The sequence below is a fragment of the Fusarium subglutinans genome (assembly GCF_013396075.1).
Source record: "Fusarium subglutinans strain NRRL 66333 chromosome Unknown NRRL66333_c0000264, whole genome shotgun sequence".
Classification (NCBI taxonomy): Eukaryota; Fungi; Ascomycota; class Sordariomycetes; order Hypocreales; family Nectriaceae; genus Fusarium; species Fusarium subglutinans.
In genome coordinates, this window is record NW_023502327.1 from 33,453 (window position 1) to 45,538 (window position 12,086).

A 12,086-nucleotide genomic window follows, 5' to 3' on the forward strand; every position below is an offset into this window, starting at 1 on the left:
CGAGTGGATAATCCAGGACGACAAAGATTGCCCACCATACCCCCCCTCTTTTAGACTGTTCCATCGATTCCTGGTACCTATCACATGCAGAAGCGACTGCATTAGGAATGCCATGGCCTGTAAAGAGAACGGTAGCTACGGTACTTTCTCCTTTGCTTGCTTCCACAGAGGCTATTTAAATCAGATCCTGGATACCTGCCAGGATGACATTGCTGTTAGTCAGTCATATACCATGGGGAGACCTTGCTATAGTAAGGGGCTCCCCGGAGCTTTTGGCTTGGTCTAACAATTGCCGCCCACCATGTTGATTCCCGAATAGCTCTTGGCAGTGAGTGTGCAGCTTCAAACTGAGTGGTGGCTACAGCTGACAGTTGTCGTGACGGTTATGGCTCAGCAGTATCGAACAAGATGAATATCCATTCTCGCACGATCACACGTTTCTTGTAGTAGTGCTCTTCCCCAGTTCCAGCCCGCAACACGATATACAGTCCCATCTGCTTCGTTGCCCATCTTCAGAGGTTGAGTGAGGTTTCGCGATGACTTATGTCTCGCCTATCCCTGCTCAACGGTTTGGATGACATGCACCGAATTAGAGTTTGCCTGACAGACTCTAAACGGGATTCAGGCGATTTCCAAGTAAGCCGTGCACTGGCTATGATTGATCCCCAGTCTACCTAGGTCTTTCTCCTCGATCAGGGGTCCACGGAGATCCATTCCACTTGGAGCCTTCCAGACCATCCATGCATGCCATGATGATCTTCAAGTCAAGGATCTCGAAGATCTATCTCACGGCTGAGGTACGCAGGAAGTCGTAGCCTCAGCTCTCATCCAGTTCCAGTCCCGGTTTAACAATGGAAGGTCGCACAAGACAGGTACGTAGAGCTACACCACCTAAACCGGCAAATTCCCCGAAATCTGCCTGCCATATTGGTTTGTTACTGCAGTACCTCCTGTATCCTTGTCGGTTGGTGGTGATCTTTTAGCCCCCAGGGCTTGTTTGCAATCCGTCGACCAAACTGCGAGCAACCAAGGCACGCATCTAACTTAGCTACTGGGTATATGGCAAAGGCCCGTTGAGGCGGCCGCGCCCGGGGTTTCTTATGTCCACGACTCTACGTGTAAGTCAAAGTCCAGAGCCTAGATCGCCACAACAGACCCCTAGTTCTATTCTTAGGATGCCACTGCAACAAGTGCTTAGAACATTTGTTGTTGATCCCCAAAGCACTGTCACACATTAATGACCCAAGGTTTCCAAGTAACTCGTGAGTTCCTCGGCTCGACGAGTATCAGATGCTTGTCGCTAAGTCTGTCAATTGCAACCCCATGATCTCGCTCTTTTACTCGTCGACCAAGGCACCTACTGTAGCAAGGAACACCTATCCAAGAAGCAACGAGAGTGTTCATCTACTCGCCACATAGTTATTCTCAGTGTCCGCCGCCATAACTATGTCACAGTCATGGCAATCCAGACTATGCAAATCTTTCGCAAGTTTACAACCATTTATTAGGCGAATTTATTAATGATTGAACCACATCGCCAAGGAGTTCTGGGTTCTTTGCCACACCGCGGCAGCATCCATACGTATCTGTCTGTCTGTCTGTCTGTCTGTCTGTCTAGGCAAAGCCTTTGGCTAGTTGCCAGAAGTTGTCCATCTTGGTGCGGGCCAGAGCATCTCTCGCTTCTGAGTCTGTCTCACACACTTTACTTCCCCATTTTCTGAATGCTCGCGCCTTCTCTTCACCCTCAAAGACAAGCTTGCATTCGTTCATTGACATATCCTTAAGCTCACCGTTATCCTTTTCGGCGAGAAGCCAGTCGCGTGTGGCGCCTTGTTTTCCGTCTCGGTCTCTTGACGGCGAATTCTCGGTCCAGTCGATTCGGTTAAGCATGAGCTTTTTGTACTTCTTGATACTCCATTCGCCTCCTTCTACAATCACCAAATTGAATTTGGGGTGCATGACGCATATGCCTGTAAGTGCCAGTTGCTCAGCGTTCATGCCGATCTTGTAACGGTGTTGTCCATTCGCGAGGCTTCCAATCTTGAAAACCAACATGTGGATTCCCTTTTCGGCGTCTTTTTGTTGATTCGTCGCGATTTTGTCGTGTTTCTGATCCTTAGTGAGTTTTCTTTCTTCGTTTGTTTCGACGTGTTTCTGGTGGCGTTCTGCTATCTCTCGATTGACGCGTGCTTCGACAGCAGTTGGATCCTTGACAGCAACTAGATAAAACATTAGTATGTGATTGAGTCAATAAGATCGTATGTTAAGACTCACCGTCGCCAAGAACTCGCATCAGGTTGCCTTTCTTGACCTTGGGAGGCGGAGCCGGTACCAATCCCAAGCGAATTTTAGCTTGCATTTCTTTTAGCTCAGCCATTCGTCGTTGTCGCCTCAACTTCGCTTGTTCTCTCGAAGTCAAGAACATAGGCTTCGCCGCCGGAACGTGTCGGTCTTGAGGTGGCTCGAGTGCAACCGGATGCTGAATGTATTCAGTGATGATGCTGTCGGCTGTCGTAAATTTGAGTTTCGAAGGGTCATCCAGCCTGTCATAGCTTCCTCCGTCAACAAGTCCTTCATCCCACCACTCAATCTCTGGCGGTGCATCCACGACATAGTTCCTTTCAACATCCAGATCGTCGTCGATACCAGCTTTTCGAGTTTGCTCTGCAATTCGTTTTTTCATCGCCTCCAAGGCGGCTTGTCGACGAAGAGCATTGGCTTGGGCGATATACTTGCCCTTCTGATTGAACACAAGTGATCTTGACTGTCGGCCCTTCCCTCCACCAGGTTGTGCTGAAAGACTAGAATCGAAGTAAGGGTTTTCCCCATTCTGTTTATTGACCAAGCCCGGCCTCGTGGCGTCTTGCGATCGGACCTTGTCTGTTCGCCCGCTTGATGGTGTTGGCGTCGACTCCTTTGATTTACTTGCGGGCTTATATGATCCTAGATCCTCCAAGGCAGGATGAAGCCCAACGTTTAGACCCCCCTTTGCCTTACTGGTTCCGATTGCTGCGGCGACTCGAGCCTTGAGTGCAGCCATCCTGTCCGCAGCAGACTCGGTCTTTTGCACTCGCGATGAGGAATCATGGCGAGGGCCGAGTCCATAGGATTGGTTGTTGCGATCCATCACTGCAGCTCAATAATGCCTGGTCGTTTGATTGAGGCTGCAAAGGCACTGCACTTACAGCTGTGCTAAGGAACGCCTTTCGATGATCAATAATTTCAACTGCGAACTATGGCGTGTATCAACAGGAAAACCTCAGCTGGATGGTCCGGCAATCGTGGTTTGGGAGGTACGCGTACAATAGATACAGCTTTCAAGATGATGCAAATGGCAAGCTAAGTAAGAGCCATGCGTGGAGACGCTGAGTCGCGCGCAAGACTGTAAGGTATGGGTCGGTCTAAAATTCTGCCGGGCCGCACCGCCAAAAAATTGTTCTCTCGCAATGGTCCCCACTGCCTTTCCGATTTACCTTCACTTCGCATACTGCGCTGGGAATGGATTTCGTCAGTTAACCCAAAGACGTCGCTCAATCGCCATATTATTCGCTCGAAAGGGCGGCAATAACGTCACCATGAACATCGCACAGCCGGTCGCATCCGGGGTAGAGAGCGTTGAGTTTACGTTCTTGTCACCAAAGGAAATCCGAGCAATCTCTGTGAAGCGAATTGAGAACCCCGAAACGTTTGACAATCTTCTCAATCCTGTACCAGGCGGTCTCTACGACCCTGCGCTCGGATCTTGGGGCGACGCGCCGTAAGTTCCATTGATATTCCAAGGTTGACGAAGACGGCCTCTCACAGCGCAATCACAGGTGCACAACATGTAACTTGAACCAGGCTACATGCCCCGGCCATGCTGGACACATTCAGCTTCCCGTGCCAGTATATCATCCAGTATTCATGGATCAAGCTTATCGACTCCTGAAGGCTGCCTGCGTCTACTGCAAAGGATTCCGACTTCCCCAGAAAGAACTGCACAAGTATGTGTGCCAACTAAAACTTCTTCAGCATGGCCTGATTCAGGAAGCTCACGTAGTGGGTGCCATTGGCGATAACGAGCTGGCCATCGAGCTCGGCGACTTCTCTGAATTGGAAAGTGAAGCTGAGGAGGAGGGCGCCACCAACTCGATCGATAACATAACGCGCGCAAGAGACAAGTACGTCGACAAGTGTCTTAGCGGCATTAAGATCAAGAGAGGCGAAACAAAGAGAGGAAAACACGAGGGATCCAGCGAAATGCGTCGTGAGATTATTAAGGAGTTCCTGGCAGAAATCACCAAGCGCAGAGTTTGCGCTAGCTGTGGTGGCATTTCACCCTCATACCGCAAGGATCGATTTGTTAAAGTCTTTGAGAGATCCCTATCTGATAAGGACAAGGCCAAGATGGCTCAGAAGAATTTTATGCAGGCCGATGCTATGGCCAGGGTCCACCAAGCTGCAACCAAACAGAAGCCCAATGGATACTCTTCTGATGAGGGCATTGCAGATGTGGCTTCTCCTGCCCGTGAGACTTCCCGCATTAATGGAGATGTCGCCCATCAGGACACGGAGATGATAGACGCGGATACGGCTTCTACTTCTTCTTCTCCGCAGCGGTATATCAGCGCCATGGAGGTTCGAGCTCGTCTCAACGAGTTGTTCACCAAGGAGCAAGAATTGGTTTCCCTCCTCTACAACGCGAAGCCCCCGACCCGAAGCTCTACCAAAGTCACGCCCGACATGTTCTTTTTGACAACCATACTAGTTCCTCCCAATCGCTACCGCCCTGAGGCTCGAACAGGCGAATCCGAGATTTCGGAAGCCCAGCAAAATTCTCTTTACAAAAACATTCTTAGAGGCTGTGGGACGATCGCGCGTCTACACAGGGAGTTACAGGAAGGAAAATCCGATGTCAACAGGATGCATCAGGCCTCAGCAGAGCTACAAGAGTCGGTCAACGCGCTCATTGATAAGAATAAAAACCCAGTTCAAGGTGCTGCAGCGAAGCGCAATGAGGATGGCATCAAGCAGAAGCTCGAGAAGAAGGAAGGTCTCTTCCGAAAGAACATGATGGGCAAGCGTGTTAATTACGCCGCTCGAAGTGTCATCTCACCCGATCCCAATATTGAGACCAACGAAATCGGTGTGCCACCTGTCTTTGCGAAGAAGTTGACATATCCCGAGCCAGTGACCAGTCACAACTTCAGAGACATGCAACAAGCTGTCATCAACGGTGTCGACAAATGGCCTGGCGCTTTCGCTATCGAGAATGAAAATGGCCAGATCGTCAACCTTCGCAACAAATCAGTCGACGACCGTGTGTCTCTCGCAAATCAGCTGCTGGCTCCCACGAGCAGTAATGCTGCTAGGACACGGAACAAGAAGGTCTACCGCCATCTGACCAATGGTGACGTCGTTCTGATGAACAGGCAGCCAACACTTCACAAGCCGTCTATTATGGGACATCGAGTTCGAGTTCTCCCTGGCGAGAAGACGATTCGAATGCACTACGCCAACTGTAACACATACAACGCTGATTTCGATGGTGATGAGATGAATATGCATTTCCCGCAGAACGAAGTTGCCCGCGCCGAAGCCCTCCAGATTGCCGACACTGATCACCAATATCTATCTGGCACTGCGGGAAAACCTCTCCGAGGTCTCATCCAGGATCATATCTCAGTATCCGTTGCTCTCTGTAACCGCGACACATTCTTCACCAAGGGCGACTATCAACAACTGGTTTACAACGCATTGCGGCCTGAGAGCGGCCACATTGTTGGCGAGAGAATCGAACTTGTTGCCCCTGCAGTGATCCGACCTATAGCTCGATGGACTGGCAAGCAGGTCATCACCACCATCTTGAGGAACATGCAGCCTCCCAACTGCGGCGGGCTTTCCATGAAAGCGGAAACACAAATCAAAGCCAGTCAGTGGGGTGTTAACTCTGAAGAAGGAACTGTTGTTTTTCAGGATGGCGAATTCATCACCGGTATTCTGGATAAGTCACAGATTGGTCCCAGCTCCGGCGGTGTAATCCACGCTGTTCATGAGATTTATGGTCCGGCTGTTGCGGGTAAGCTCTTGAGTAGTCTCGGTAGATTGCTCACCCGATATCTCAACATGAGGGCCTTCTCGTGTGGTATGGATGATCTGAGACTCACACCTGAGGGAGAGCAAGCACGGCGGGAAGCGCTGGTGCCTGCCGATTCCGTGGGCCTCAAAGTTGCATCTTCCTACGTTTCTCTCGAGCAGGACCCAGGTCCTAGAGATCCTCTACTATTGGAGCGTCTAGAAGAGGTACTTCGCGACGACAGCAAACAAGAAGGTCTGGATCTTCTCATGAAGGAAGGTCTTAGTAAGATCACGGACAAAATCCAGACAGCTACCATGCCTGTTGGTCTCGAGAAGGCTTTCCCATTCAACCAGATGCAAGCCATGACGACATCCGGTGCCAAGGGATCCAGAGTCAATGCTTCATTGATTTCTTGCAACCTTGGTCAGCAAGTTTTGGAGGGTCGGCGTGTCCCAATCATGGTCAGCGGCAAGTCTTTGCCATGCTTTAACCCATTCGAGACTCATGCTCGAGCTGGTGGTTATATCGTGCAGCGCTTCCTTACGGGTATCCGGCCCCAAGAGTACTATTTCCATCACATGGCTGGTCGAGAAGGTCTGATCGATACTGCTGTCAAGACGTCCCGCTCCGGTTACCTGCAGCGATGTGTTATCAAGGGTATGGAGGGTCTGACGGTCGCGTACGATACCACCGTGCGAGATGCAGATGGCTCCATGATCCAGTTCCTATATGGCGAGGATGGTCTCGATGTTTCTAAGCAGAAGTATTTGACCGATTTCAGCTTCATCCTGGACAACGTCACATCAGAGGCTTCACAGCTCCGTTACGACCCCAGCGTTGGCGACCGCCTGGGAATGCACCGCGATTCGATCACCAAATACATGAAGAAGGCTCTCAAGCACACCAACATTAGAGATCCCAAGGCTCAGGATCCGATCTCAGGTCTCTTCAATCCTGCCACGACTGCGTTCGCCACATCTGAGAACTTCTACAAGGCCATGACTTCATACATCAAGGAGAATAAGGATGGCCTTGTCCGAGACAAATCGGATAAGAACAAGCTTGCGCTCTCTCGCGTGAGCCTCAACAAGAAGAATGCGGAGATGCTGTTCGCGATGAAATACCTGCGGTCTCTTGTGGAGCCTGGAGAAGCTGTCGGTATCGTAGCGGGTCAGTCTGTTGGTGAGCCTTCGACGCAAATGACACTGAACACCTTCCATCTGGCTGGTCACTCTGCCAAGAACGTCACGCTGGGTATCCCTCGACTGCGTGAGATTCTCATGACAGCTAGCGACAAGATCTCCACCCCTGCCATGTCTATTTACCCAATCGAGGAGATGTCTGTAGAAGATGCAGAGATCTTTGCCAAGTCTATATCAGTGTTGCCCCTTGGCTTCATACTCGATAGCATCAACGTTGAAGAGAAGGTTGGTCAAGGCAAGATTTACGGATCGGCCAAGATTTACAAGGTCGATATACAGTTCTTCGACTCGGAGGAGTACACCAAGACATACGCCATCGATATCTCGGACGTTGTCGAGGCTGTTGAGAGGAAGCTCCTCCACCGACTGGTGACTCTTGTGAAGAAGGACATCAGGAAGCGAATGACTATGTCTACAATGGCCACTCCCGATGTTGGCGCCAAGGCTGGTGTTGTGGAGACGGCTGCCCCCAATGCCGAAGCTGCCGGCAATTTCGAAGATGATGAGGATGATGAGGATGGTGATGACGACGCGACGAATGCCAAGCAGCGAGCCAAACGAAGTGAGGCCGTGTCATACGGGCCCAACGATGATGACGATGATGTTGTGCAGCAGGAAATGGAGCGAGATGCCGGTGAGGATGATGCTGATGAGGATGAAGGCTTCGGTGGCAGCCCCCGGCAGGCGGAAGATGACGGGGATGGCGACGATATCGACTGGTCTGCAAAGGCACGAATCAGCCGGGTCCTTGAACAGTACGCCGAGGTTACAGACTTCTCGTTCGACGAGAAGACAGGAGCCAGCTGCAGTTTCACACTGGAGTATGATTCCACTATGCCTAAAGTCCTCATGCTCAACCTCGTTCAAGACGCTGTGAAGAAGACGGTGATCCAGGAGATTTCTGGCGTTGGTGCCTGCACCCTTGTCGAGGAGAAGGACACAAAGGTCATCCATACTGCTGGTGTGAACCTGCAGGCAATGCAGCGATACAGCGATTTCATCGACCCCAACCGCATCCAGACCAACGACATCGCTGCCGTACTGGCCGTGTACGGTGTTGAGGCAGCTCGCCAAAACATCGTGCAAGAACTTGCCGGCGTCTTCGGATCTCACGGCATCAAGGTAGACAACCGCCACCTGAACCTGATCGGAGACCACATGACGAGGAACGGTGGGTTTACACCTTTCAACCGAATGGGTCTGAAGGGTAACGTCAGTCCCTTCACCAAGATGAGTTTCGAGACGACGCTCGCATTCCTCAAGGACGCTGTGCTGGATGGTGATTGGGACGATCTGTCTACGCCTAGTGGTCGGCTGGTGATGGGTAGACTTGGAAAGGTTGGCACAGGTGGCTTCGATGTTTTGGCGCAACTTCCTACATATCATGTTGATTCTTTGGCGTAATTTGGACTGTAATAAAAAGAGTAGATGCATTCAAATTTGATCGATTATATAATACTTGTTCGGATAAGCCGTTGAGTCCCTCGCGTCCGTCAACAGAGCGAATGGTACCATGAAGCCAGCCTTGCAAAACTCGATCGGGTTTGACAATGGCACGATGCAGTCGGTGGCTCATGAATGATAGAGTGCATGTGACTGAGCACATGCGACTATTTCCAGCCTGTAGCGATGAGTCACTTGATGTGTATCATGACGGTTTGGAAATAGTCTGAATGTCATACTCCTTTCACATCTGGGCACAAAATCAATCCGCGATTAGGCAGGCAACGGGATGAATTGCCAGTGACACGAAGGCAGCATGCTCACTTCAGACGCGTATGTGCAGTGAGCCGCGCTATTTTGTTTACGTTTCGAGTCTGACGCTAAGACGCGAAAGGGCGTTTGGGCTACATAAACTCTATCAATGGCAAATCACACGAGGAACAAGAAATGATCGAAGACCGGTGGTCGATTGCGAAAGGCAGCTAATTGGCTTGCCATTTAATATACATCCCAGCTGTAGAAAGCATGTTCCAAGCGAACGCCTTAATTATCCCCTAACCGTGATATCCCTCATGTCAAAGCAAAAAGTCGTGATCCCTCCCAGATACTCATGTGAGATCGCTTAGTTGCGCTCACCTCGGAGGCGGCGGGCCAGCTGGATATCCTTGGACTGGATAGTGACACGCTTGGCGTGGATGGCACAGAGGTTGGTATCCTCAAAGAGGGAGACGAGGTAGGACTCAACAGACTCCTGGAGAGCACCGATGGCGGAAGACTGGAAGCGGAGATCAGACTTGAAGTCCTGGGCAATCTCGCGGACCTGTTTGTCAAATGTTAGTATGTGTCAGGCTGTGGTTGATGTAGCAGGTGGTGCTTACCAGGCGCTGGAAGGGGAGCTTTCGGATGAGGAGCTCGGTCGACTTCTGGTATCGTCGAATCTCACGGAGAGCAACGGTACCAGGCTTGTAGCGGTGAGGCTTCTTGACACCTCCGGTGGATGGGGCGGACTTGCGGGCTGTTGGTGGTGAAGTTAGTGAGGTGTTTTTGATGGACCAAGACGCGTGTCGCGTCGAGTTCAAGTCGCGGTGAATACTTACCAGCCTTGGAAGCGAGCTGCTTGCGAGGGGCCTTGCCACCAGTGGACTTGCGGGCGGTCTGCTTAGTGCGAGCCATTGCTGAAGATTGGTGTGAAGATGGAAGAGTTAAAAAGAGTATGCGGTTGATGGTTGATGATGGTTGTTGTTGATGGATGATTGTGGGGGTGGAAGGCTGAAGTGGGTGTGTGATGCAGAAGGAAAAGTCGAGAGAGGGAGCAGGCGGGGGGATTCCTTTATACCTGAGTGTGCAGGCGGCGGCTGATCTGAGTGCAGTGGACCGTGCGTGCTGATTGGAGTGCGTTGTTTGCAATCACCCACCGAAAATGGAAAAATGGGGCCCTGGCGAAAAATGCACCACTGATTGCAAAAAAAAAGCTGCACGCGTGCTGATTTTCCATTGGCTCCAATTTACCATTTGTCTCGTCTGCACGCGTAAGGTATCCAACGCCCCACGCATGCACGCTTGTCAAAGTCACCCACCCGTTGGAATCTGATCTCTATTTTGCCAGGCAGCCAATAGCGAATTTGCTGTCCGAGGCCATGGATTTCAGTCCAGGCACCCGATTATTCCGATAATTGATTGACTGAGGCGAAATTCGACCTGGGGAAACGGTCCATGAGGTAGCCACAGCCACCGTCACATTCCACTCTGGGGAACATGCCACTACGTATCTCGTTTCCTGTCACAGTCTTTGTATAGGTCAAGGCGTGTGATGAATGTTTTGGTCTTTGTAGTCTGCTGTAACTATTGTAGTGCTTGTTGGTCAGTCTATGATGGCTGCAACTTTGTGTGTTTTCAGATGCTTGGACTGTGCATGGTACTATTCTGGTAAATGTACAAAGACAGTAGTGTTATTGACATTCTTTCCATTTAGTGCATCTTTACTCGGTTTTAACCTTTAATTGACATTGTTTGGTTCTTTCGCTTTGGTGTTGATGTCTGCATCTCAAGTTGGATATTTTAAGTTGTTTGACATATTTCAATGACAGGTTTAACCGTGTTTAAGAAAACTGTAAACTCAACGCAACTGTAACACAATTCGCCACAGATAACACATAATAAGTCACAATAGCTCAAACAGAGCCTACAACAGCAGTTCAACCACTTCACCACTCTGCAATATGTCCATGTTACATACATACCTTAGACTAACAAATATATTATGGTTAAAAACTACCCTACAACGAGACTTCACACTGATGGGACAACTCAAGATCAATTGGCCGGGGTGCGTGTTATGCTGTTGAGTGCCGGAAGCTGAGAGCCTGAGACGGACCCGACCACCCCGCTTTCGATTTCAAAAATCAACGCAAGCCGAATTTTTAATTCGTCGGCTGGAAAACTCGCGTCACTAGGCATCTCTGCTCTTAGATCGCGTCGCCCGGCAGGGATTAAGATCACACAGTGGGTCCAGCCAACTGATCCCGATTCTGGCCCACTCGTACTTAAGCTCTCCCACTCCCGCTCTTCATTGCTGCATCTCATACTCAAACACTTTCATCCAACGTCTCTCTACATCTACTGCACACTACCATACACTACGAGTGTATACATATACCACCCACAACAAAACAACCAACTCTCCCCATATCACAATGACTGGACGTAAGTCACACCCCACGTCTGCGTCTGCATACTTGCTCGATCACTATCGACGCGTTGTAGACGCGCCTCGCGTTACCTCCTCAAGCTTACACTCATCTTCACAGGCGGCAAGGGCGGCAAGGGTCTCGGCAAGGGCGGTGCCAAGCGTCACCGAAAGATCTTGCGAGACAACATCCAGGGTATCACCAAGCCCGCTATCCGACGTCTCGCTCGTCGAGGTGGTGTCAAGCGTATTTCTGCCAGTAAGTTACTCGTCACATAACACCGACCTGACCGTGACTAACGCACACACCCAGTGATCTACGAGGAGACCCGCGGTGTCCTGAAGACATTCCTCGAGGGCGTCATTCGTGACGCCGTCACCTATACCGAGCATGCCAAGCGCAAGACAGTCACATCTCTTGATGTTGTCTACGCCCTGAAGCGACAAGGCCGCACCCTTTACGGTTTCGGTGGTTAAGCGCGCTCTGTTTTACATGCTGTTACGAATCTTTGCGGTCGACTGCTCGCTGCGCGGGACCATGTAGGGTGTTTCATGACGACAAATGGGTCCGGTCTTGTTTTTGGGTGTTCTGTATCATAGGGAAATGGGGGATTACATTCGGGGATAATCGAGCATGCCGTCGAGGCGATATTGATCATCACATAGTGCATATTCCTTGACTCGTTGTGAATATCTC

The 12,086-nt window shown here is 50.6% G+C and overlaps 4 protein-coding genes across 4 annotated transcripts; 2 read left to right on the forward strand and 2 right to left on the reverse strand.

Moving 5' to 3' along the window:
- Positions 1-1,614: 1,614 nt before the first annotated feature.
- FSUBG_12363 (uncharacterized protein) lies at positions 1,615-3,127 on the reverse strand (the record flags this gene model as incomplete). The annotated part of the gene is made up of 2 exons (XM_036677143.1): positions 1,615-2,219; positions 2,275-3,127. The coding sequence occupies 2 exons, from the start codon at positions 3,125-3,127 to the stop codon at positions 1,615-1,617; spliced, it is 1,458 nt and encodes a 485-aa protein (XP_036532165.1).
- A 448-nt stretch (positions 3,128-3,575) lies between these two features.
- On the forward strand, positions 3,576-8,664 carry FSUBG_12364 (DNA-directed RNA polymerase I subunit RPA1; the record flags this gene model as incomplete). Its single annotated transcript, XM_036677144.1, has 2 exons — positions 3,576-3,757; positions 3,816-8,664. 2 exons carry the CDS (start codon positions 3,576-3,578, stop codon positions 8,662-8,664), a joined length of 5,031 nt encoding a protein of 1,676 aa, XP_036532166.1.
- A 661-nt stretch (positions 8,665-9,325) lies between these two features.
- FSUBG_12365 (histone H3) lies at positions 9,326-9,876 on the reverse strand (the record flags this gene model as incomplete). Its single annotated transcript, XM_036677145.1, has 3 exons — positions 9,326-9,523; positions 9,582-9,718; positions 9,801-9,876. The coding sequence occupies 3 exons, from the start codon at positions 9,874-9,876 to the stop codon at positions 9,326-9,328; spliced, it is 411 nt and encodes a 136-aa protein (XP_036532167.1).
- Positions 9,877-11,396: 1,520 nt separating this feature from the next.
- Positions 11,397-11,866, forward strand: FSUBG_12366 (histone H4; the record flags this gene model as incomplete). The annotated part of the gene is made up of 3 exons (XM_036677146.1): positions 11,397-11,406; positions 11,511-11,648; positions 11,703-11,866. 3 exons carry the CDS (start codon positions 11,397-11,399, stop codon positions 11,864-11,866), a joined length of 312 nt encoding a protein of 103 aa, XP_036532168.1.
- Between the last annotated feature and the right edge of the window lie 220 nt (positions 11,867-12,086).